Source organism: Loxodonta africana, chromosome 6, assembly GCF_030014295.1.
Source record: "Loxodonta africana isolate mLoxAfr1 chromosome 6, mLoxAfr1.hap2, whole genome shotgun sequence".
In the NCBI taxonomy this organism is placed as follows: domain Eukaryota; kingdom Metazoa; phylum Chordata; class Mammalia; order Proboscidea; family Elephantidae; genus Loxodonta; species Loxodonta africana.
In genome coordinates, this window is record NC_087347.1 from 76,714,978 (window position 1) to 76,740,514 (window position 25,537).

Consider the following 25,537-nt stretch of genomic DNA (forward strand, 5'->3'; position numbering starts at 1 on the left):
TATGATATTCAAAACCAAAAAAACCAAACCCATTGCCATCGAGTCAATTCCGACTCATAGCAACCCTATAGGACAGGGGAGAACTGCCCCATAGAATTTCCAAGGAGCACCTGGTGGATTTGAACCACCAACCTTTTGGTTGGTAGCCGTGGCACTTAACCACTACACCACCAGGGCTTCCACTATGATATTAGCACTAAGTAAAAATGATAAGACATCAAATTTTGAATAACTGATTTTTTATATGATTATTACTGTATTGAAATATGTACGCATGTAGAGAGGGCAGCAGCATTAAGGCTGAGTTTCTGCTTTATTTTCCAAATTTCCTTTTCTATTGTCACTTTAATTTAAAAAAAAAAAAATGGTTTTCAGAGAGTTCTCCCCATGTACTAACCGTATTATCGAATAAAAACCTGCAAAGAATAGACTCGTAAGGAAAAAAAAACAAAAACAAAAACATTTCTTTCATTGTCATCTCGTATAGATAGATATGGTTGCTATTTACCAAGAGTAGAAAAAAAATTATTTATCTCAAAAAAATTCCATCAGACTCAATACTGTATTTGTACCTACAATCTCCAGAATAGTCATTATATATATTACATCGTCTAAGAATCTGACTTATAAAGACATACCTTTGTGTAAGGGGTGTGGCATCGTTAAGATCTGGATGAGCAAAAGGGATGTAACATCATGATAAAGAATTGGAACCTCAAGTTGCTCTTCATTCCTCAGCCTAAAACAAAAATGCACAATCACTTTGGACATTATTGTATATCCTTTCTTTTTAACTCATTTTATATTTCACATATATGTCTATGGAACAGAAATAAAACTTTTATAAACTGAGAAATTTCAAGAGAAAAAGTTAGGGGCTATATATACATTTTTTTTTAATTTTGTGTTTTACGTGAAAGTTTATGGTGCAAATTAGTTTATAATTCAAAAATTTATACACAAATAGTTTTGTGACATTGGTTGCAATCCCCACAATGTGCCAGCACTCTTCCGCCTTTCCCTTTCCACCCTGGGTTCTCCATGTCCATTTGTCCAGTTTTCCTGTCCCTTTCTGCCTTCTTGTCTTTGCTTTTGGGCAGGTGTTGCCCATTTGGTCTCGTATACTTGATTGAACTATGAGGCACATTCCTCATGTATATTATTGTCTGTTTTATAGGCCTGTCTAATCTTTAGCTGAAAGGTGGACTTTGGGAGTAGCTTCAGTTCTGAGGTAGTAGGGTTTTTGGGGCCATAGTCTAAGGGGTTCTTCCAGTCTCTGTCAGGTCAGTAAGTCTTATCTTTTTTGGCGAATTTGAATTTTGTTCTACGTATTTCTCCCACTCTGTCTAGGACCTTCTATTGTGATCCCTCTCAGAGCAGTTGGTGGTGGTAGCCGGGCCCCATCTAGTTCTTCTGGGCTTGGGCTGGTGAAGGCTGTGGTTCATGTGGTCCATCAGTCCTTTGGATAAACATTTTCCTTTTGTCTTTGGTTTTCTCCATTCTCCTTTGCTCCAGACAGGATGGGACCAATCGATGTATCTTAGATGGCCGCTCGTAAGCTTTTAACATCACAGACGCTATTTACCAAGGTAGGATGTTGATAGAACATTTTCTTTATGAACTATGTTACGCCAATTAACCTAGATATCCCCTGAGATCATTGTCCCCAGCCTTTAGCCCCAGTAACTTGGTCTCTCAAAGTGTTTAGATGTGCCTATGGAAGCTTCTTATGACTTTGCTTTGGTCATGTTGTGTTGACTTCCCTTACATTGTGTGTTGTCTTTCCCTTCACCAAAGTTCCTATCCCTCACCTCCACTGAAACCATCAGACTGGTTTTTTTTTTTAGCGTGTGAACTTTTTCTTGGTTTTTTATAATGGTGGTCTCATACAATATTTGTCCTTTTTTGATTGACTTATTTCACTCAGCACAATGCCCTCCAGATTAGGGGCCATATTTTTTGCCTAAAAAGTATAATCTTTTAGACTGTTTCATACATTTACTTGACTCTTCCTAATACAAAGAAATTAAAGAGAAAAAATTTATTGTATTACTAAAGCTAACAACTGGGATACATTAAATAGAACATGAATCTTTCTGATCTCTTACAATTACAGAAATTAAATGAAGCATTAAATGGAACTTGAGAGAATCAGTTTAGCTACAAAGGGGGTAGAACATAGAAAACTTGCTATCACAAACAGCACTAAAGAGTAAATCACTCATATTACAAATAAGAATAGATACAGTTTACAAATCAAGTTACACTGAAAAGACATGGTTAATACCTTATTTAAAAGTTGTTTTAATTTTATGAATATCATAAAAAGTTCAAATAAAATCTTTAACATTTGCAAAGTTTCAAAAAAAAGAAAAAAGGAGAGAGAGAGAGAATAACTACAACTAAACTTAAAATACACTATAAAAGATAAAATAGTAATCCTTAGGAATGTATAAGCCAGAAAAATCAAATGCCATCTAGTTGATTCTGACTCATGGCAACCCTGTGTATATCACAGAACCATACTCCATAGGGTTTTCAAGAGCTGATTTTTTGGAAATAGATCACCAGGCCATTCTTTTGAGGGTGAACTTGAACCTCCAACCTTTTACTTAGCAGCCAACTACATTAACTGTTTACATCACTGAGGGACTCTAGTACTATGAAAAACATAGAATATATTATAAAGCAGATCTTACTATAAAAAAAATTAAAAATATTCCTTTAGAACATTTAATTTTTCTCATCCCAGGTGTAATTTTTAATGTCAATGAACAAAAATAAATCTTAAACTTCCAGAATTAGCTTAATTCTGAAGCTACACTTCAAACCAGGCTTGGGATGATTTTAGGCTTTGCAGGCCACACAGGTCTCTATTGCATATTATTCTTTGTTTTGCTTTGATTTTTTACAACTCTCTAAAAATGTAAAAACCATGCTTAGCTTGCAAGCCATAAAAAAACAAAAACAAAAACAAAAAAACAGACCCCTGTCAAATTTGGCCCACGAGCCAGTTTTCCAACCCCTAAAACAGGCCAAAGGGTTTTAAAATAAAGTTTGTTATTTTAAAATTCTGCTTCTCAAATTAGTATACTATGTATTAATTTCACAAATGATAATTTTTACAAGTGGTTGAGTATCTTGAACTAAAATACTACAAGCTTAAGGTTGTATGAAGTGGTTTTGTGGCTCGAGCCCTGAAATGAATGTGATGTTTGATGAATTAATTTAAAGAAGTTACAGTCCCTACATCCAAGCAATATACCTCGTCCACTGGTGGAAATAGCTAAAATTACAAATCAGTGAATTAAGGGTTGTGAGAGATGGGAACTCAGTGCTATTAGCACAAGAAGGGAAGTACGGGTCCTGCTCAAACATGGGGAGAAGTCAGGTCAGGGAATATTTCATACAGGTGAAGATATTACAAGAGAGTCCTGAAGACGAACAGACTCTTACCAAAAGGGGAGTATGAGCTTTAGAAAAGATATCAACAGTACAAGGCAAGTACAAAGATAAGAGATAATTAAAAGAAAAAAAAAAAAAACAAAGCCTGTTAAGAACAACCAGTAATCTAGCATGTTTGGAATGTCAGCGCATAAGGAACATGAGGAAGAGCCAAGGCTGCATGTGCAGGAGAAGGATCAAAGCCAACAGGGACCAGACCAGGGAGGGCACTGTGTATCATGGGTTTTGATCAATGAGTGTGAAAAGTCTCCAAGGACAGGTTAATAGGCAACTACAACAAAGTGCAAAGACTGCTACAATATATGTAAACCTGCTATGCAACAAGAACAAATAAGAGGGTCTTCTGAGGTTGAGGCTGGCAGGAAGGAGGCAGAGCAGGGGGTAGGGGAAGGAGGCATTTATGAAAGGGAAGTTCACCAAACTAAAAGTTTAAGTTCTGATCTGAGAAACAAGTTGAAGTTAGCCTTTATATAAAAAAACTTCAAACATTTTGCACGATACAAAAAAAAGTATTAAAAGAACGGGAATGTTCCTAGTTGAGAAGACTATACATTACAACGATACCTGTTCTTCTCAGATTAATGAGTTTAAATTAATTTTAATCAACGTCACAAGTGAGAGGAAGGGTTTAGAAAATGTTTCTAAAGATCACCTGGAAGAATAAACAAGTGAGAACAGCAAATAAAAATTGAGAGATGTGGGGAAGGATAAGAACCTAACCCAACCAAATATTTATACATAATATATCTCTTCAATAAGTTAAAACATGGTACTGTCATAGAAATAGGCTCAGAGGTCAAGAGAACAAAGGGGAAAGCTCCTAAACAGGCCTATAATATATAAATAATATATAATAAGGACCCGCTGTGTTGCACAAATGGTTAAACGCTTGGCTGTGACCATTCAGACTGGCAGTTTGGACTCACCCAGAGGCCTCTCAGAAGAAAAGACTAGCTATCTGCTTCCAAAGGTTACATCCATGAAAACCCTAGGGAGTGCAGTTCTGCTGTGAAACACATGGGTTCACCATGAGTTGGAACTGACTTGACTACAACTGGTTTTTACATAATAAACAGGATACAAAATTGCTGGAAAAATTAGCTGGTTATTTGAAAATGAATTTTAGATTTTCACCTAATAATGATGATGAAAATAAAGTCCAAGTAGATTATATATTTTTAAAAATCATCCCTAAGAAAACTGTAAGAAGAAAAAACAGCTCAATACTGCAAATCCTAAGACTGGGAACACATTGTAATATTGGCTATAAAAGTAAATACCGGATTTTGGCTATAAATGTAAATTGTAGTTAACATACAGGTTATAAGATTTTAGACTGAGATTATACTTGCAAGGCACAAGATGAGCAGCATGACGTAAATGTTCGCCGTATTTATTACTGTCCTCATGTGTACTGAATGCGGATGGGCAGTGTAAGTATGAAAGTAATAGGGAAAAAAAAAGGAAACAAATACAAAGTCTGATGGATTTGACAAAATTGACTGATGGCACACAACAGACTGGAAGTCCACATACACCCAATTCCTTGCTATACAAACTTGAGCAAGTTGCTCACCTTTCCAATCCCATTTTGGAACCCTGGTAGCACGGTGGTTAAGAGGTTGGCTGCTAACCAAAAGGTCAGCAGTTCAAATCCACCAGCTGCTTCCTGAAACCCTATGGGATAGTTCAACTCTGTCCTTTAGGGTTGCTGTGAGTCAGAATCAACTTGACAGCAACAGATTTTTTGATGCCAAGAAAAAAATGACAAAGTTAAAAGGCAAACATATTTTAGAAAAAAAGGTCAACAAATTTGAAAAAATAAGGTTCAATATGTTAAAACATAAAAAAACATTCAGATCATTAGAAAATAATTAAGATGCCAATAGAAAAAAATAGAGGCCCTGAATAGAAATTTCACAGTGTACGCAAATGTCTAATAGATATGGAAATACTTAACATCATCAGAAATCAAACAGATTTGGCACAGTGATTTAGAGCTAAGGCTGCTAACCAAAAAGGTCAGCAGTTCTAATCCACCAGTTGCTCCTTGAAAACCCTTTGGGGGCAGATCTACTCTGTCCTATTGCATCATTATGAGTCAGACTGACTTCACAGGAATGGATTTGGTTTTTCAGTTTTTATTTATTATAAAGATTATTCTCCCCCCACTGCTCTGCAATGCCACCTCTGTTGTAAATCCAGGTATGTGTGAACCTGCTTTAACTTACTACTGTGGGAAAGACAACGCAGCAGAACATTTGATAGTTATATGAAAAAAATAAAATTGGATCCACTCCTTATAAATTCCAAATGGATTAGAGGAATACACCTAAAATTTAAAATCATAAAAATACTAAAAGAAAACGTGGAGAAATCTCTTTATAACCAGGGCCTTTTTTTTTGTTTTGTTTTCTAACTATAATTCAAAAACCAGAATTAATAAAGGAAAACACAAATAAAGGGTTGCTATGAGTCAGAATCAACTCGTCAGCAATGGGATTTAATATCCATAATACATAAATAGGTCCTAAAACTGGAGAGGAAAAAACCAATTCATTTTTTTTAAATGGGCAACAGATTAGAGAGTTTATAAAAAGAAAATGCAGATAGCCATTAAATGTTGAACTGCATTTATACTAAGAGAAACGAAAACTAAAATGACACGGGAATATCATATCTTCTCTTCTGATTTGGCAAAAAAAAAATCTAAAAAGTTGGACGTATTCTATTGGCAAGGCTGTGAGGAAACTGCACTCTCTTATACTGCAAGAGAAAAAGCAAAATGGTACAAACTCTATTAAGGGTCATTAATGTTCAATGCATCAAATCTGTTCTTGAGATGGTCTCTAAATTCAGGTGGAATATACTCAAGGTCATACCTCAAAGCAGAGTCAGCCTTAATGATATGGATGGAGCAAAGCTTTCAAGACCTTCATTTGCTGATGTGGCAAGACTCAAAATAAGAAGAAACAGCTGCAAACATTCATTAATAATCAGAATGTGGAATTACGAGGTATGAATCTAGTAAAATTAAAAGACGTCGAAAATGAAATGGAACGCTTGAAGATAGATATCCTAGGCATTAAAAATTTTTTTGAGCTGAAATGGCCTGATATCGACCGTTCTGATTACATGGTATACTATGCCAGGAATGTCAAACTGAAGAGGAACGACGCCACATTCATTCTCAAGAACATTTCAAGATCTAGCCTGAAATACAATGCTATCAGTGATAAGATAATATCCATATGCCTACAAGGAAAACCAGTTAATACCATTATTATTCAAATTTATACATCAACCACTAATGCCAAAGATGAAAAAAAATGAAGATTTTTAGCAACTTCTGTGGTCTGAAATTAATCAAACATGCAATCAAGATGCAGTAACAATTACTGGTGATTGAAACACAAAAGTTGGAAACAAAGAAATATCAGTAACTGGAAAATATGCTCTTGGTGACAGAAACGAGGCCAGAGATTGCATGACACAATTTTGTAAGACCAATGACCTACTCATTGGAAATATCTGTTTACAACAACATAAATGGCCACTATACACATGGACCTCTCCAGAAAGAATACACAGGAATCGAATTGACTACATCTACTGAAAAAGACGAGGGAGAAGCTCAATATCATCAATCAGAGCAAGGCAAGGGGCCGAATGTGGAACAACCATCAATTGCTCAAATGCAAGTTCAAGTTGAAGCTAAAGAAAATTAGAACAAGTAAACCAGAGCCAAGATACAACCTTGAGTATATCCAACCTGAATTTAGAGACCATCTCAAGAATATATTAGACACATTGAACACTAATAACCCAAGACCAGACGAGTTGTAGAATGACATCAAAGACATCTTACATGAAGAAAGCCAAAAGGTCATTAAAAAGACAGGAAAGAAAGAAAAGACCAAAATAGATGTCTGAAGAGACTCTCAAACTTGCTCTTGAACGTAAAGTAGCTAAAGCGAAAGGAAGAAATGATAAAGTAAAAGAGATGAACAGAAGATTTCAAAGGGCAGTTCCAGAAGACAAAGTACTACAATGAAATGTGCAAAGACCTGGAGTCAACAAACCAAAAGAGAAGAACAAGCTCAACACTTCTCAAGCTGAAAGAACTAAAGAAAAACTTCAAGCCTCAAGTTACAATACTGAAGGATTTTATGGGAAAAATACTGAATGGTACAGAAAGCAACAAAAGAAGATGGAAGGAATATACAGTCACTGTAACAAAAAGAACTAGTTGACATTCAACTATTTCAGGAGGTAGCATAGGATAAAGAACAGACGGTAAAGAAGGAAGAAGTCCAAGCTGCATTAAAGGCATTGGTGAAAAAAGTAAGCTCCAGGAATTGATGGAATATCAATTAAGACTCTTCAACAAATGGATGCAATGCTGGAAGCGCTCACTCATCTATGCCAAAAAATGTTGAAGACAGCTACCTGGCTAACTGACCGGAAGATACTCATATTTGTGCCCATTCCAAAAAAAGGCAATCTAACAGAAAGAGGAAATTATCAAACAATATCATTAATGTCACACACAAGTAAAATTTTGCTGAAAATCATTCAAAAACATCGACAGGGAGCTGCCAGAAATTCAAGCCGGATTCAGAAGAGTACGTGGAACAAGGATTACTGCTGATGTCAGCTGGATCTTGGCTGAAAGCAGAGAATACCAGAAAGATGTTTACCTGTGTTTTATTAACTATGTAAAGGTATTCAACTGTGTGGATCATAACAAATCATGGATAACACTACAAAGAATGGGAATTCCAAAACACTTTTTGTACTCACACTAACCTATATGCAGACTAAGAAGCAGTCGCTTAAACAGAACAAGGAGATACTTCGTGGTCTGAAATCAGGAAAGGTATGCATCAGGGTTGTATCCTTTCACCATACTTTTTCAATTTGTATGCTGAACAAATAATTCGTGAAGCTGAACTATATGAAGAATGGGGCATGACAACTGGAGAAAGACTAATTAACAACCTGTGATACACAGATGATGCAACCTTACTTGCTGAAAAGTAAAGTGGACTTGAAGCAGTTTCTGATGAAAGATCAAAGACTACAACCTTCAGTATGGATTATGCCTCAACATAAAGAAAACAACAATTCTCACAACTGGACCAATAAAAAACATCATGATAAATGGAGAAAAGATTGATGTTGTCAAGGATTTCGTTTTACTTGGATCCACGATCAATGCCCATGGAAGCAGCAGTCAAGAAATCTTAAAGACATATTGCATTGGGCAAATCTGCTATAAAAGACTCTTTAAAGTGTCCAAAAGCAAAGATGTCACTTTGAGGACTAAGGTGCACCTGACCGTAGCCCTGATATTTTCAACTGCCTCATATGCAGGCAAAAGCTGGACAATGACTAAGGAAGATCGAAAAAGAATTGAACACCTATAAGTTACAGTATTGGCAAAGAATATTGAATATACCATCAACTGCCAGAAGAATGAACAAATCTGTCTAGCAAGAAGTATAACCACAACGTTCTTAGAAGCAAGGATGGTAAGACTTCGTCTTACGTACTTTGGACACGTTATCAGGAGGGACCAGTCCTTGGAGAAGGACATCATGCTTCTCAAGTAGATGGTCAGCAAAAAGAGGAAGACCCTCAAAAAGATGGATTGACACAGTGGCTGCAACAATGGACTCAAACATAGCAATGATTGTAAGGATGGTGCAGGGTCAGGCAGCGTTTCCTTCTGTTGTACACAGGGGTGCCGTTGAGTTAGAACTGACTCGACGACACCTAATAACAAGAACATCAACGTAACGGTAAGCTGTTTTCAGTTTTTATTGTGTATTTCTGTGTTTCATAAGAAAAATGTAAAAAAAAAAAAAAAAAAATCCATGCATTCATAAAGAAATTTTAATCCCATTATATTTCTTTATTTTTCAAGAACAGTTTTAATCAACTTTAATCTTTCAATACTACTTACTGTGAATTCATGTCCTCTATTAACTGAGTGAGTTTTCTCCAGGGATTATACTCTGAATCAATGCTATAGAGCCGCATGTGCAAGGCTAATACATGGAACAACTGATCTAAATAAATTGGAAAAGAGATAATTAGAAAGTTCATGTGATTCTTCCAAAATAAAATTCTGACTAAATTTCTAATTAATTCATAAATAAATGTGTTTCTTATCCTTATAATTGTAATCTATCAAGTTTAAATATCAACTATTTCATGCTCTCTTTTAAGCCAGAATCTGGACTGTCCTTATGTACAACCTAAATACAGAAATGGTTTGTCTCCCACACACCCTGCCACAGACCCATTTTTCCTTGACTTTGTGCTGCAGACTTGCCAACTTGCACATGTCACTATTGAGGTCTCTGCCTAACCAAAATTCACCACGATCTTCAATACTCTACTCTCACAAAGAAACCACACTCACTTTATTCAAGGTAATTTTTAGAAACATCATATCATTAGCCATGTCATAAACCCAAGAATACCTAGATTTATACAAAAGATGACTTATAAATCAAAGACCAAGCAAAAATCTTGAATTATTACTTCTGCTTTAAATTTTGATTTTTATGACATTAATTTTTCATAAACCATGTAATTTAAAATATAATCTTGACAAATCAGTAAATATTTCTTAAATTTCAAGACCTATCTGCCTCATCAAGTGGAATTTTAAGCTGCCTGCAGATGAAAACGTCAGAAATGCAGAAATAGACATACTTAGCACAGAATAGGTACCATAGAAATTTAATATTTTAACCCAATTTTTATATTTAATTATTTTCAAATGATTAAAAATTCAAAATGAATCTAGTACAGTTTTCAGATGAATTTAAGATACTCCTTTTTCAAAAAGCCAGTCAGTGGAAATGTAATGTTATCTCTACACAATAGGTAATTTCTTAATCTTAGTTTTATTCAAAGCATTTTTAAGGTTTGTGAAATATTATAACCAATCTTATTCTAATACTTGTTCATAGCACATATCCCTTTTACCAGACCAGTATGCTTGGGGAAAAGTAAGGTAAAGAGAGTCTTGCAGAAATGACAAAATACACTTAGGCCAAGAAAAAGGTTTATATGTTCCCCAAACTGACAGATGCCACATAAATTCTAATCTGCCTCTTTATTTAACAGGTATTTTTTGAGTGTCAGGAAATGAAGGACTCCCTTCTCTTATTAACACCAATATAAACATTACAAACTTTTATAAAAATCCTTCAAAAGGATTTTATCCTAGGCTATTGTTAAACTCATTTTATATACTTAGTATGGCTATTTAAAGGACTATTGCTGAAATAATGTGTTATTTTTCTACATCTGCTAGTTTCCACACAAGGACAATAATATCCATATAAATTACTCTTACATAAAGCTTTTTGCTTTGCCTAATACTTCCCCCTAAATTCTCTTTAGATTAAATTGTGAATTAAACATGAAGAAAAAATAAAGGAAAATACGAGATTACTTATGAGGACTATTTCTGCTATTTTAATCTCTTGTATCTGTAGTGTAGTGGTTAAGTGCTACTGCTGCTAATCAAGAGGTCGGCAGTTCAAATCCACCAGGTTCAACAGAGTATCAGGATACAAGATAAACACACAAAAATCAGTTGGACTCCTATATATCAACAAAGAGAACATTAAAGAGGAAATCACCAAATCAATACCATTTACAGTAGCCCCCAAGAAGATGAAATAGGAATAAATCTAACCAGAGACATAAAAGACCTATACAAAGAAAACTACGAGATACTATCGCAAGAAACCAAAAGAGACCTACATAATTCAAAAACCCTTGCTCATGGATAGGAAGACTCAACATTGTAAAAACGTCTATTCTACCAAAAGCAATCTATAGATACAATGCAATTCCAATCCAAATTTCAATGACATTTTTTAATGAAATGGAGAAACAAATCACCAACTTCATATGGAAAGGAAAGAGGCCCTGGATAAGTAAAGCATTACTGAAAAAGAAGAACAAAATGGAAGGCCTCATACTACCTAATTTTAGAACATATTATACCTCCACGGTAGTCAAAACAGCCTGGTACTGGTACAGCAACAGATACACAGACCAATGGAACAGCATTGAGAATCCAGACATAAACCCATCCACATATGTGCAGCTGGTATTTGACAAAGGCCCCAAAACAGTTAAATGGGGAAAAGACAGTCTTTTTAACAAATGGTGCTGGCATAACTGGATATCCACCTGAAGAAAAATGGAACAAGACCCATACCTCACTCCATGCACAAAAAGTAACCCAAAATGGATCAAAAACCTAAATACAAAATATAAAATGATAAAGATCATAGAAGAAAAAATAGGGACAACACCAGGAGCCCTAACACATGGCATAAACAGTATACGAAACATTACTAACAATGCACAAACACCAGAAGAGAAACTAGATAACTAAACTGAGAACTCCTAAAAGTCAAACACTAATGCTCATCCAAAGATTTCACCAAAAGAGCAAAAAGACTTTGGGAAAAAGTTTTTGGCTGTGACAAATCTGATCGGCATCTGATCTCTAAAATCTACATGATACTGCAAAAACTCAACAACAAAAAGACAAATAACCCAATTAAAAAATGGGCAAAGGATATGAACAGGCACTTCACCAAAGAAGACATTCGGGCAGCTTACAGATACATGAGGAAATGCTAATGATAATTAGCCATTATAGAAATGCAAATCAAAACTACAAAGAGATGCCATTTCACCCCAACAAGGCTGGCATTCATCCAAGAAACACAAAATAATAAATGTTGGAGAGGTTGTGGAGAGACTGGAACACTTCGGAAATCAATTTGGCACTTCCTTAGAAAGCTAGAAATAAAAAGTACCATACAATTCAGCAATCCCACTCCTTAGAATATATCCAAGAGAAATAAAAGGCCTCACACAAACAGATATACGTACACCCATGTTCACTGCAGCACTGTTTATTAAGAGCAAAACGATGGAAGCAACCAAGGTGCCCATCAACAGATGAATGGATTAATAAATTATGGTATATTCACATATTGAAATACGATGCAACAATTAAGAACAGGGATGAATCCGTGCAACTTAACATGGAGGAAGCTGGAAGGTATTATGCTGCGTGAAATCAGCCAGCTGCAAAAGGACAAACATTGTATGAGACCACTGTTATAAGAACTCAAGAAAAGCTTTAAACACAGAAGAAAATATTCTTTGATGGTTACGAGGGAGGGGAGGGAAGGAGAGGGGTATTCACTATTTAGACAGTAGACAAGGACTATTTTAGGTGAAAGGAAAGAAAATACGTAATACAGGAGAGATCAGCACAACTGGACTAAATCAAAAGCAAAGAAGTTTCCTGAATACAACCAAACATCGCTGGGGACGGTGATCTGGGGACCATGGTTTCAGGGGACATCTAGGTCAACTGGCGTAACAAAATGTATTAAGAAAACGTTCTGCATCCCACTTTGGAGAGTGCCGTTTGGGGTCTGAGACGTTAGCAAGCAGCCAACTAAGATGCATCAATTGGTCTCAGCCCACCTGGAACAAAGGAAAATGAAGAACACCAAAGACAGAAGGTATTTATGAGCTTAAGAGACAGAAAGGGCCACATAAACCAGAGACTACATCAGCCTGAGACCAGAAAAAATGGATGGTGCCCAGCTACCACCGATCACTGCCCTGACAGGGAACACAACAGAGAATTCCTGATGGAGCAGGAGAACAGTGGGATGCAGATCTCAAATCCTCGTAAAAATACCAGACTTAATGGTCTGATTGAGACTGTAGGAACCCCAAAGGACATGGTCCCTGGACCCTTTGTTAGCCCAAGACTGGAACCATTCCCAAAGCCAACTCTTCAAACAGGGATTGGACTGGATTATAAGACAGAAAATGATACTGGTGAGGAGCAAGCTACTTGGGTCAAGCAGACACATGAGACTACATGGGCAGCTTCTGTCTGGAGGTGAGATGAGAAGGCAGAGGGGGACAGGAGCTGGTTGAATGGTCACGGGGAATACAGGGTGGAGAGGAGGAGTGTGCTGTCTCATTAGGGGGAGAGCAGCTAAGAGTACACAGCAAGCTGTGTGTAAGTTTTTGTATGAGAGACTGACTTGATTTGTAAACTTCCACTTAAAGCACAATTAAAAAAAAATTTCTTCACCCTATTAACGGCTAACATTAGTTGAGAATTTATTACATGCCAAGTACTATGTTAATAATCACTTTACATGGATTATCTGAATTAGTTTTCACATAAACTCTAGGAGGTAGGTAATATTGCTATCACCATTTTTGAGATAAAGAAGTTTTCCAAATTTATTGGAACATTAAACTACTTTTCCAGTAACCTGGTTCCATGGATAACACTGAAAGTTTTAAGAAGACTAACATGATTAAAATATATATTAGTAACTTTTATTCTGATTATATTATGCATAAGGAGACTGCTTTTACTATAAAAAAAATATTAGTATATAATTTAAAAAGTGTTTAACAAACTAAAACCTAAAAGTGTTTAAAAGACTAAATACTTCTAACAGAAAAATATCAAGATTAACTCAAGTTGCAGTATGGAGAGCTTTGTATTCTTTTTTATGTAGGTGTTAAGTCAATCAATGAAATCTTTTTAATATCTCCTTTCAAGATGAGGGTCAGTTATCTAAAGTTTTGCTAATTTAATCAAAAGCATACAAGTTGCACATTTACTAACCTGTTTTGCATTGAAACCTCTGCCAGCACAGAAATAATGCTGCAATCTGCCTATTTTCCTAGCCCCTACCATAATTAAATAATTACCAAATTTTAAGAGGAATCTTTTTCATCTTTGTATACTCCCTCATTCTATGGATGATGAAATACGCCCAGAGAAGGGAAGTGCCTTGCCTTAGTCACTGTCATAGTTACTGAAAAGGCTTAGAACAGAATCCAAGATTTCCTGCTTCCTAGTTATTTCTCTCACTCCATCTTTGGGGTTTTTATAATTAAAAGCATAAAATTTCTTTACATAAACACACACACACATCCTGCCAGGCCTTTCTTCCAAGGCTCTTCTGGGCGGATTCAAACTGCCAACCTTCCCTCTAGTATTTGAGGGCTCAACCATGTGCGCCACCCAAAGACTTCTGATATGTAATATTTTTTAAAAAAGTATGCTGAACACTGCATGATTAAATCCTATAAAAAATCCAGTAAAATAAGCATAAAATTCATGATGGTTTTATTCTCTTCACTTTCTGTCATAATAACACGCTGGCTCAGTGACAAAGAAGTAGGCCAATTAATCAGCTCTAATTTCATTGCCCCAGAAGAGAATGACCTTTCAACTCTGTTAATGCAATGCTTGACCTACTTGCTACCACCATCATCTTCTCTGTGCTGATTGCTGTAACAACTTACCTGGAACACAGAGTTCTATTTTCTGCAATATTTAATCAAATTCTTTACAGTTGTGACAAGTCTAAAATATAATAATGTGCTTAATCACAAGACATGCACATAGTTACTAAAACTAAGACCACTAAGACCTGTCTTTAATAAAACTTAAGATTTAATTATAACAAGTCTTAAAAAAATAAGATTTAACAATTTGTTCTATCTTTATGAACATTATGATTAAGGCGAGACTACATTATGAAAAATATATACACACACAATAAAAACAATTAAAAATATAAACATATATAATAAAAACATAATTCCAAATTCATTATACAATTGAGTTTCACATGCATGTATAATACCTGTGCGTGCACACACACACATTTATAGACACACTAAAGAAGCAATCTTATGCCAATTTTTTTGACCTCAGGAAAAAGAACTTAAGGAACTGAAGCCTGAAGTTGTTATACGTTAAAGATCATTCAAAACTGTATTTGCAACAGATGTTCACTGAGCTCAGAATCAGCTTGGAAATTCCATCTCTGTTGTAAGAAATCTAAAGGTGATAGATTATTTCTTACTTTAACTGGTCATAAGACAAATATATATTAAACAGAAGAGTTATCCTAAAGATATTTATAAATTGGTTCTATCTGAAATTGTACCACTGTTAAAATGTAACAAGATAAACTTAACTGGGTCAAATCATTCAAGATTTCACTCTTACCAGTTTAATCATCATTGGTCAAACCACTATCAGTGAAAAAATCTCAACTAACCAAATGACACTAAATTACCACGGGAAAATCTCAGTTTCTGTGTAACTGAATAACAAAAGTGAGGAAATGGCTCTGGTCCATTTATTCTAGGATGAAATAATAAGTATGGCTATACACCACTCACAGCAGAGCCAGCTTCCCCCAGTTCCTCTGTACACCCCTGAGAAATAAGCCTTGGAGATGTGGGAAAGGCGGCTTCACAAGTGTGGTCCAGGAGCAGCTCTTACTTTGAGTACCACATTTAAAACTGAACGAGAGTTCATTCCACTGCAGAGGAGAGGAGCTGTCCTGCCCTAAGCCGAGAAAGATCCCAAAATCTCTAAGCCTTGACAGTGGTAACTGTTAGCTATGGCATTTAGCTCCCGGAATACTCAAACTATAAATGCAGGAAGGCCTGGCTACTTGGGCCACAAATCTGAGGACCTTCAGTAAGGCTTTATAGAATAGTTAAAGCCACTTCTCTAACTCAAATTTCCATGCCACATTCTTAGCCCTTCATTCAAGTCCTCCTCAAATTAACAAAGTATTTTGTTTCCAACAGATAAACTACATGAGTCTTGGGGAGTAAATCTCATTTTGTCCTCTTAGTCTTATTTCTCAACAGGTCAACAGAATGTCAGTAAGTGCTAAAAAACAAGAAGAAAAACCTGAGCTAAAAAATTAACTGTTATCTTGCTTCTCCTTCCTTATTCGATTTCAATTTGGCAATGAGAGTGGTGCAGTACTAGTTGAAATTATAATATAAATATAGTCTATGAAGACTTGAACATATATTATAAAATTAAATTCTTACAACAATCCTCTGATTTGGGAATTATGAGGAACAGAACCCATGAAGTTAAATAAGTATTTTGTCCTAAATCTAATCCTCTATCTTGTCTACAAAATGCTGTCTCTTAATAATCAACTTCCTTTAAAAAGGCTTACCAAGTCCCTCATGTATCCCCAAAGCGCTCCTTATTACTGAAAGTGTTCAAGAAGAGAGTAAATATATAATCAGGAGGGTGGGTAATAGATGCCTGACTGGATAAGATTCAGACTACACAGCTTCTTAGCTCTAAGACTCTCATTCTACTTATCAAGCTATTTCATCAACAGCTTCTACCTTATTTTCTATTTAGGCATTACTTAAAGAGCAAGACTAAAAGAGAAAACAGAAAAAACTCACAAAACCACAATAAAATATTGTGTAGGGCTGTAAATTATCTAAAGAATAATTCTACAAGTTTCTAGACTGCAGCTCTAAGCCTAGCTATTTAACTTTCATGCTGAATGTTACCGATGCTAATTAACAGAAATAAACCCTCAGATTTGCAAACATCACAGAGTTAACCATCATGAACGTCTGTCAGGAAATAGATGATCCAGTCTAATCTACTAATTTTATAGCTCAGGAAACTGAAGCCAAAAGCATCAAATGTTTTGCCTAAGCACATGCCAGACCAAAAATCTAACCCTATTGACTCTTCCTTTGGTGTTGCTTTGTCCACTACACAAATATCTTTCACGTTGGCCCTAAAAAACTGTGAGACTCAAGTTAACTTGCTTGCCAGAAGAAAAAATATTTCCAGATACTACAAAATCTGCTTTTAACAATCAAACCTGACAGCCTACTGAACTCAGAAGGCAATTTCCACATTTCTACAGTTATTTATGCATTTTGATCATTATAATAATTACTAATAATCTTTAGGAGAGCTATCCTAAAGATATTTATAATGTTAGAATTTTGCAGCAATAAAGGACAATGATGAATCTGTGAAACATTTCATAACATGGAGGAATCTGGAAGGCAGAGTTTAAACAGTGAAGAAAACATTCTTTGATGGTTACAAGAGCGGGGAGGAGGGATGGAGAGGGGTATTCCCTAGTGAGCTAGTACACAAGAACTGTTTTATATGAAGGGAAAGACAACACACAATATAGGCGAGGTCAGCACAATTGGACTAAACCAAAAGCAAAGAAATTTCCTGAATAAACTGAACGCTTCAAAGGCCAGCGTAGCAGGGGCAGGGGTTTGGGGACCATGGTTTCAGGGGACATCTAAGTCAATTGGCATTATAAAATCTATTAAGAAAACATTCTGCATACTACCATGGAGAGAGGCTTCTGGGGTCTTAAAAGCTAGCAAGCAGCCATCTAAGATACGTCAATTGGTCTCAACCCACCTGGATCAAAGGAGAATGAAGAACACCAAGGACACAAGGTAATTACGAGCCCAAGAGACAGAAGGGGCCACATAAACGAGAGACTACATCAGCCTGAAACCAGAAGAGCTAGATGGTGCCTGGCTACAAGCGATGACTGCCCTGACAGGGAACACACCAGATAACCCCTGAGGGAGCAGGACAGCTGTGGGATGCAGACCCCAAATTCTTGTAAAAAGACCAAACTTAATCTTCTGACTGAGACTAGAAGGACCCTGGTGGTCATGGCTCCCACACCTTCTGTTGGCCCAGGAGAGGAACCATTCCCAAAGCCAACTCTTCAGACAGGCATTGGACTGGGCAATGGGTTGGAGAGGGATGCTGGTGTGGAGTGAGCTTCTTGGATCAGGTGGACACTTGAAGCTATGTTGGCATCTCCTCCCTGGAGGGGAGATGAGAGGGTAGAGGCGGTTAAAAGCTGGCGAAGTGGACATAAAAAAAGTGAGTGGAGGGAGGAAGCGGGCTGTCTCATTTGGAGGAGAGGAATTGGGAGTATGTATGGGGAGTATGTAGCAAGGTATATATAAGTTTTTGTGTGAGAGACTGACTTGATTTGTAAACTTTCACTTAAAGCACAATACAAATTAAAAAAAAGAACAGATTGAGCAAGCAGCAAAGCAAATAGAGTTGGGTAAACATAAAAGCAATACCCCCTGAGCTCTCCAAGGAATAGACGCTGAAAAGACAAAAAGGCCTTCCCCTATAGCCAAAAGAGGAAGCCTTCCCCTATACCAAAACCAAACCCACTGCTGTCGAGTCGGTTCCAACTCATAGCAACCCTACATGACAGAGCAGAACTGTCCCTTAGGGTTTCCAAGGAGCACCTGGCAGATTCAAACTGCTGACCTGCAGCATTTAACCACTATGCCACCAGGGTGTCCCTTCCCCTATAAAAACCAAAAAACCAAACCCAGTGCCGTCGAGTCGATTCTGACTCATAGCAACCCTACAGGACAGAGTAAAATGAATTCAGACTTCTAGCATCCTAAACTGTGACAAAATAAATTTCTTTTTTGTTAAAGCCAAAAAAGAGAAAACATTCTGCATCCCACTTTGGAGAGTGGCGTCTGGGGTCTTAAATGCTAGCAAGAGACCATCTAAGATGCATCAATTGGTCTCAACCCGCCTGGACCAAAGGAGAATGAAGAACACCAAAGACATAAGGGAATTATGAGCCCAAGAGACAGAACAGGCCACATAAACCTGTGACTTCATCAGCCTGAGACCAGAAGAGTTAGATGGTGCCTGGCTACAACCGATGACTGCCCTGACAAGGAACACAACAGAGAACCCCTGAGGGAGCAGGAGAGCAGTGGGATGCAGATCTCAAATTCTCAAAAAAAGACCAGAATTAATGGTCTGACTGAGACTAGAACGACCCCGGAGGTCATGGTCCCCAGACCTTCTGTGAGCCCAAGACAGGGGAACCATTCCCAAAGCCAACTCTTCAGACAGGGATTGGACTGGACTCTGGAATAGAAAATGATACTGCTGAGGGGTGAGCTTCTTGGATTAGGTAGAGGCATGGAACTATGTTGGTGGCTCCTGTCTGGTGGGGAGATGAGAGGGCAGAGGGGGTCAGAGGCTGACTGAATGGACATGAAAATAGAGAGTGGAGAGAACGAGTGTGCTGTCCTACTGTGGGGAGAGCAACTAGGAGTATATGTTGTTGTTAGGTGCCGTTGAGTCAGTTCCCACTCACAGCGACCCTATGCACAATAGAACGGAACACTGCCCAGTCCTGTGCCATTCGTACAATCGCTGTTATGCTTGATGTGCTTGAGCTCATTGTTGCAGCCACTGTGTCAGTCCACCTCGTTGAGGGTCTTCCTCTTTTCTGCTGACCCTGTACTCTGCCAAGCATGATGTCCTTCTCCAGGGACTGATCCCTCCTGACAAAATGTCCAAAGTATGTAAGACACAGTCTTGCCATCCTTGCTTCTAAGGAGCATTCTGGTTGTACTTCTTCTAAGACAGATTTGTTCGTTCTTTTGGCAGTCCATAGTATATTCAGTATTCTTTACCAACACCACAATTCAAAGGCGTCAACTCTTCTTGGGTCTTCCTTATTCATTGTTCAGCTTTCACATGCATATGATGTGATTGAAAATACCATGGCTTGGGTCAGGCGCACCTTAGTCTTCAGGGTGACATCTTTGCTCTTCAACACTTTGAAGAGGTCCTTTGCAGCAGATTTGCCCAATGCAATGCATCTTTTCATTTCTTGACTGCTGCTTCCATGGCTGTTGATTGTGGAGTCCAAGTAAAATGAAATCCTTGACAACTTCAATCTTTTCTCCGTTTATCATGATGTTGCTCATGGGTCCAGTTGTGAGGATTTTTGTTTTCTTTATGTTGAGGTGCAATCCATACTGAAGGCTGTGGTCTTTGATCTTCATTAGTACGTGCTTCAAGTCCTCTTCACTTTCAGCAAGCAAGGTTCTGTCATCTGCATAATGCAGGTTGTTAATGAGTCTTCCTCCAATCCTGATGCCCCGTTCTTCTTCATATAGTCCAGCTTCTCAGATTATTTGTTCAGCATACAGATTAAATAGGTATGGTGGCATTAGTGAGCTGAAATGGACTGGTATTGGCCATTTTGAATTGGATAATCATATAGTCTACTATGCTGGGAATGACAACTCGAAGAGGAATGGTGTTGCATTCATCACCAAAAAGAACGTTTCAAGATCTATCCTGAAGTGCAATGCTGTCAGTGATAGGATAATATCCATTAGGAGTATATAGCAAGGTGTATATAAATTTTTGTATGAGAGACTGACTTGATTCGTATACTTTCACTTAAAGCACAAAAAAAAAAAAAATTAAAAAAGTGTTGAAAGCCTATTAACTCTACTGAAATCTATTGAGTTTCATACCTACTGTCAAATCACTTGAATGAAGAAAGTAAATGAATCATTTTAAAAAAACACTTTCTTAATAAAAAGTTATGCCTTCAACTTCTGTATCTGCTTTGTCCTACATAAGTTGCTAACCAAGTTGGTGGTACTTATCAGTGTATATAGCTATTTGTAACAAAAACTCTAAATCTCAATTATCTTTCAAAGTCTTGTTCAAATGCCATGTGAATTCACCAAAAGCTTCAGATTCTACCTGCTAAATATGATTCCAAACCTCCAAATCTCCTATACTTCTCTGTAGAACACTTTTTGTCTTATAGTAAATTATCTAGCATTAGTCTTATTTGCTGATCTCGAGGTCCTTAACGACTGATTATCCCTCCTGGATAATCAAAGGGTCTAGATCTCTGACTTAGAAATCAACAGAGCTATATGTGGAAGCAGATACAGATGGTCCGCAACAGGAACAAGGGGAAAACAACCAGCAAACTGGTAGGGAACAAAGAGAACTAAGTGGTATCTGGAAACCCTGGCGGTGTAGTGGTTAACCAGCTGCTAACCAAAATCTGCCAGGCGCTTCCTGGAAACTCTATGCGGCACCTGTACTCTGTCCTATAGGGTCACTATGAGTCAGAATCGACTTGACAGCAACAGGTTTGGTTTTTTTTTGTTTGTTTGTTTTAGTGGTATCTATGAAGAAGGAATCAGGACTTCAGAAATGGTCTAAAAGAGTGGCCCAAAACAAAAATAGAATTTACAGTAAAGGGTTAGAAAAAGAAAACAGACAAGATAACAGAAAGTTTAGTAAAGCAGAGCTGGAAAGATCCCAAGGCAACAGTGTGCAGCAAGATACCTTTGACTAAGCCCATGGATGAACAGAAAGTTCTTAAAGTTTTGCAACCTTCATGACACATAAGGGCAGGGAGTATGTCTTACATAACTGAATTTAGAATCAGAAGTGCTGGGTTCAAGTGCAAGCTCTGACATTTTCTAGCTGTGTGACTTGGCAAGTCAATCACTCTGAACTTCAGTTTCCTTTTCAATGAAAAAGAGATAATACCTATTTCACAAGGTCATTCCAAAGATTAAGTAAGATAATTTATGTGCAAATACTTTACAAACTTTAAAACTACAAATTTAAGGTATTATTAAAATACCATAGTATGATGCTAGCTGAACTAATTTTTATTTTGATTGGGACCTACTAACTTTACCTGAACACTTGAAAAACTTGTTTGAAGATGTAGGTGTCAAATAGCATTATTCTACTTCAATCTTATTTGATTTCTCAGTATAAATTTGGGCAGTAGTATCTTCTGCTTTTGTTCTTGTAGAAAGAAAAATCTTTCTTTCTGTGTCTGTGTGTCCATAATTACATATCTGGCGTGACTCAGTCCTCTCCATGCTAAGTTTATTAAATGTTTTCCTGATTAGACTAATCTTCAGTTTCACCCAGAAGTTATGATGGAACAGTATTCCAAAAATGTGGTGTTCTTAGAATGAGTAAATAAAAGTTCCCTTATCTTTATGCATTTTCTCACTCTCTTTCCCCAAAGATATTACAGGGGGAAAAAAAGACATTTTAAAAAAACAAGAAATTTAAAAGGTGATGGAGACAGATGAGAAAAGGAAATACATATGGGGATTCCCTAGAGAAAAGGACAAATTTTTGCTTAATAATACCATTAAAGTTTCATTGGAAGACTAAAAAAAAAAAATAGAGAGACAGATATCTGATCTGAGATCCTATATAGTATCATTCAGTTTAAGTCCTGGATGTCAACTTATGTTAGGTTTCATAGATTGCTTGTAGCCTGAGAAAGTAATAAGTCGGTTAAGTTTATACACATGCAAAATAGTAGGATTTTATACAAGAAACAATACATTCTATATTCATGAATTACAGAGCTGTTTTTTATAAATATTAGTATAAATAATAAATAATTGAACAATAATAAGTCATGTGAAAACCAAAACCACTATTAATTTATATTTAGGATGAACTCTTTATGACCTTTTCTATACTCTCTAATTCACTAAAGTGAGTTGGGGTGGGGCTGACAGCTGAAGTGGTGTCCAGCAGAATTTTATTAATATGTTCAAGATTCTGGATAGATCCATCCTTTACAAGTCTCTGGATAAGTTTAAGTACCTCAGTAAAAAAAAAAAGGGAAGTGGATTTTTTGAACAAAAAACTGTAATCCATTTACTAAATACTTCTGTGTAGTAAAGAATTTGGGCTTTGCCCAGGAAGTATAGACTTTGTCCCCAGTTCCTGGGAGGTAATCTACAAACTTTGCAATTTCCAAAGTGATAGGGGTGTCTTTGTATTCATGGTGAGTTATTGTGGTACCAGCTTGACCTCTAGAGGAGGAAGAGGGCTGGGAACTGAATTCAACCATGTGGGCGATCAATCAATCATGCCTACGCAATGAAGTTCTAATAAAAACTCTGGACAGTGAAGCTCAAGTGAGCTTCCCTGGTTGGCAATACTTGGTGCATATTGTCACACATCAATTCTAAGAGAGTAACACATGCTGAGGACAATGGAAGCTTTGTGTCTGGAACTCTCTCAGACTCTGCCCTATGTGTCTCCTCCCTTGGCTGATTTTAATGTACCCTTTTAATAATAATAGCTCTCAGTGAGTTCTCTGAGTCCTTTTAGCAATGATTCAATCTGAGGGTGGTTTTGAGAAACCCCTAAACTTGAAGTTGGTGTCAGGAGTTAGGGCAATCTTTAAGACTGTGCTTTCAGACTTTGCAGTTTGGCTAACTCGAACCCCCAAAAACCCACTGCCATTGAGCCAATTCCAACTCATAGCGACCCTATAGGACTAAGCAAAACTGCCCCATAGGGTTTCCAAGGCTGTAAGTCCTTATGGTAGTAGACTGCCACATCTTTCTCCCACAGAGTGGCTGGTGGGTTCAAACTACCAACCTTTTGGTTAGCAGTCAAGCACTTTAACCACTGCACCACCAGGGTCCCTCACTGGCTAACTCTAGATACCTCCCAATATAACAATTTCTGAAATACTCTCAGTCAATGCAAAATAGCAATTAAGAAAAAATTAAGAAAGAATATTTTCTATAACTGAAATTATAGGATCTAATGATTTAAACAGACTAGAATTTAAAACTCCTAAGTAGCAACAACTTTTCCTTTAAAACAGACCACTAAATCACTAAGTATAAACAGGGATTAGAGGCATACATTAAGAGATGAACAAATACTAAATCCTCAGTAAAAAGTGACTTCTAAAATCTTAAATTTGTAGGAATCAAGTAACATTCCAAAATATTAAAATTTAATATAACTATTAAGACCCTAAAAATAACTCTGTTGGAATTTTATGTAAGTTTGTGCCTTTATGTTGTATACAATCTTGAGGTCAACCCAAAATTACATATATATACCTTTTAAAAATAATATAGGGCAGTGGGGTGGTGCAAACTACTAGCCAAAAGGTTGGTGGTTCAAACCCATCCAGAGGCAACTCAGAAGACATGTCTGGCAATCTGCTTCTGAAAGGTCATAGCCTTGAAAACTCTATGGAACAGTTCTACTCTGCACGCATGGGGTCACCATGAGTCATAAATGACTTGATGGCAACAACAAAATAATAATATATCTATTTTGTTATAAAACCAAAACGTATTATTAGTATTTAGTATTTTAAGGGTATATGTTCATATTACAAAAGAATATATTATGTATTTTAAACAAGTTTTATTTCCCATAATTAGCAATACAGGTAATATTTCTTACTAGGTAATATTTCAACACCATTGATTAGGGGCCAATAATAAGCTATTCCAAAAATCTAAACCCATGGCCTCTGCACCAGCAGGACTCCAATCACAGCATAAAACCAAACCAAACCCTGTCCTGTCGAGTCAATTCCGACTCATAAATACTCATGTGATTCTTCTAAATATAAGATTAACCATTTAAAGTATATAACACCATTGAAACTGATCATATATAAGATAAAATGTATTTGAAAATACACTAAAAGACCACTTTGCCTGTATGCGCTTTTGAAATGACACAATTAGAACTAAAACAGAATTTAGCACTTACTCAAACAAGACCTTTTGCCAGCTGTGCTTGCACCACCTGAACACAAATTGCCTCCTCGATGAATTAATTCAAGCTCCAAATTGGTTCTGTAAGTAAAGCATTAAAATATATTTCAGTCATTAAGCTGAATCAATGCTTTTTAATTTTTCATTGACATGCTTGAATCGACCTAATAGATTTCTTCAACTTCATTATTTGCAAAAGCACAGTTTATACAATATAATAATCATATTTACGTGATATTTAGAAATAAAAAAGGAAGCAGCTTATCCATCCTCACTTATATGTTCATATTTGTACCTGCAAAAAATTGCACACATCACAGTGTAATTCTTGCAATGTCCCAACTGATGGCAAATACTAAAAACTAGGCCTCAAGAAAAGAAACTGCAACATATTTCATAAACCTGCAATATGAATATGATGAAAGAATTTATACTGTAACTGTCAGCCACTGAGTCAGTAGTTACTATCATATAAAACAGAAATGCATACCAATTTTTCTATCAGAAAATTGTATTGCTCACTGGAGCTTTGATGGTAACTTTAAATCAGTATTAAGAAACAAAATCACTATTATCAAAGTGGCTATAAACAACACATATAATTAAAAGCTGTGTCTTTTACGGGCTCCTAAAATTACAGTTTTATTAAAATACACTGTAACTATTGACATTGTTACACATCAGTATTGTTTATATGACCTAAAATCGCAACATATTCAGCAATTATTAGCTTATACAATGGCAATAATTA

At 36.6% G+C, this 25,537-nt stretch overlaps 1 protein-coding gene across 6 annotated transcripts in view; it reads right to left on the minus strand.

Annotated features, from left to right (window-relative positions):
• UBR3 (ubiquitin protein ligase E3 component n-recognin 3) overlaps nucleotides 1–25,537 on the minus strand; it is a 234,014-nt gene that overhangs the window by 33,752 nt on the left and 174,725 nt on the right. For 5 of the 6 annotated variants that reach the window (XR_010322292.1, XM_064287015.1, XM_064287016.1 and 2 more), the window contains exons 30-32: nucleotides 24,782–24,867; nucleotides 9,434–9,539; nucleotides 639–739 (exon numbers count right to left, since the gene is read on the minus strand). Coding sequence is in view for 5 of the 6 variants with exons in the window: in XM_064287015.1 (XP_064143085.1) it covers nucleotides 639–739; nucleotides 9,434–9,539; nucleotides 24,782–24,867 (293 nt within the window). In the remaining variant the exon portion in view is untranslated. Of the gene's footprint in view, nucleotides 1–638; nucleotides 740–3,569; nucleotides 9,244–9,433; nucleotides 9,540–24,781; nucleotides 24,868–25,537 lie in introns of those variants that run through there. The other variant, XM_064287018.1, reaches the window with a different exon arrangement.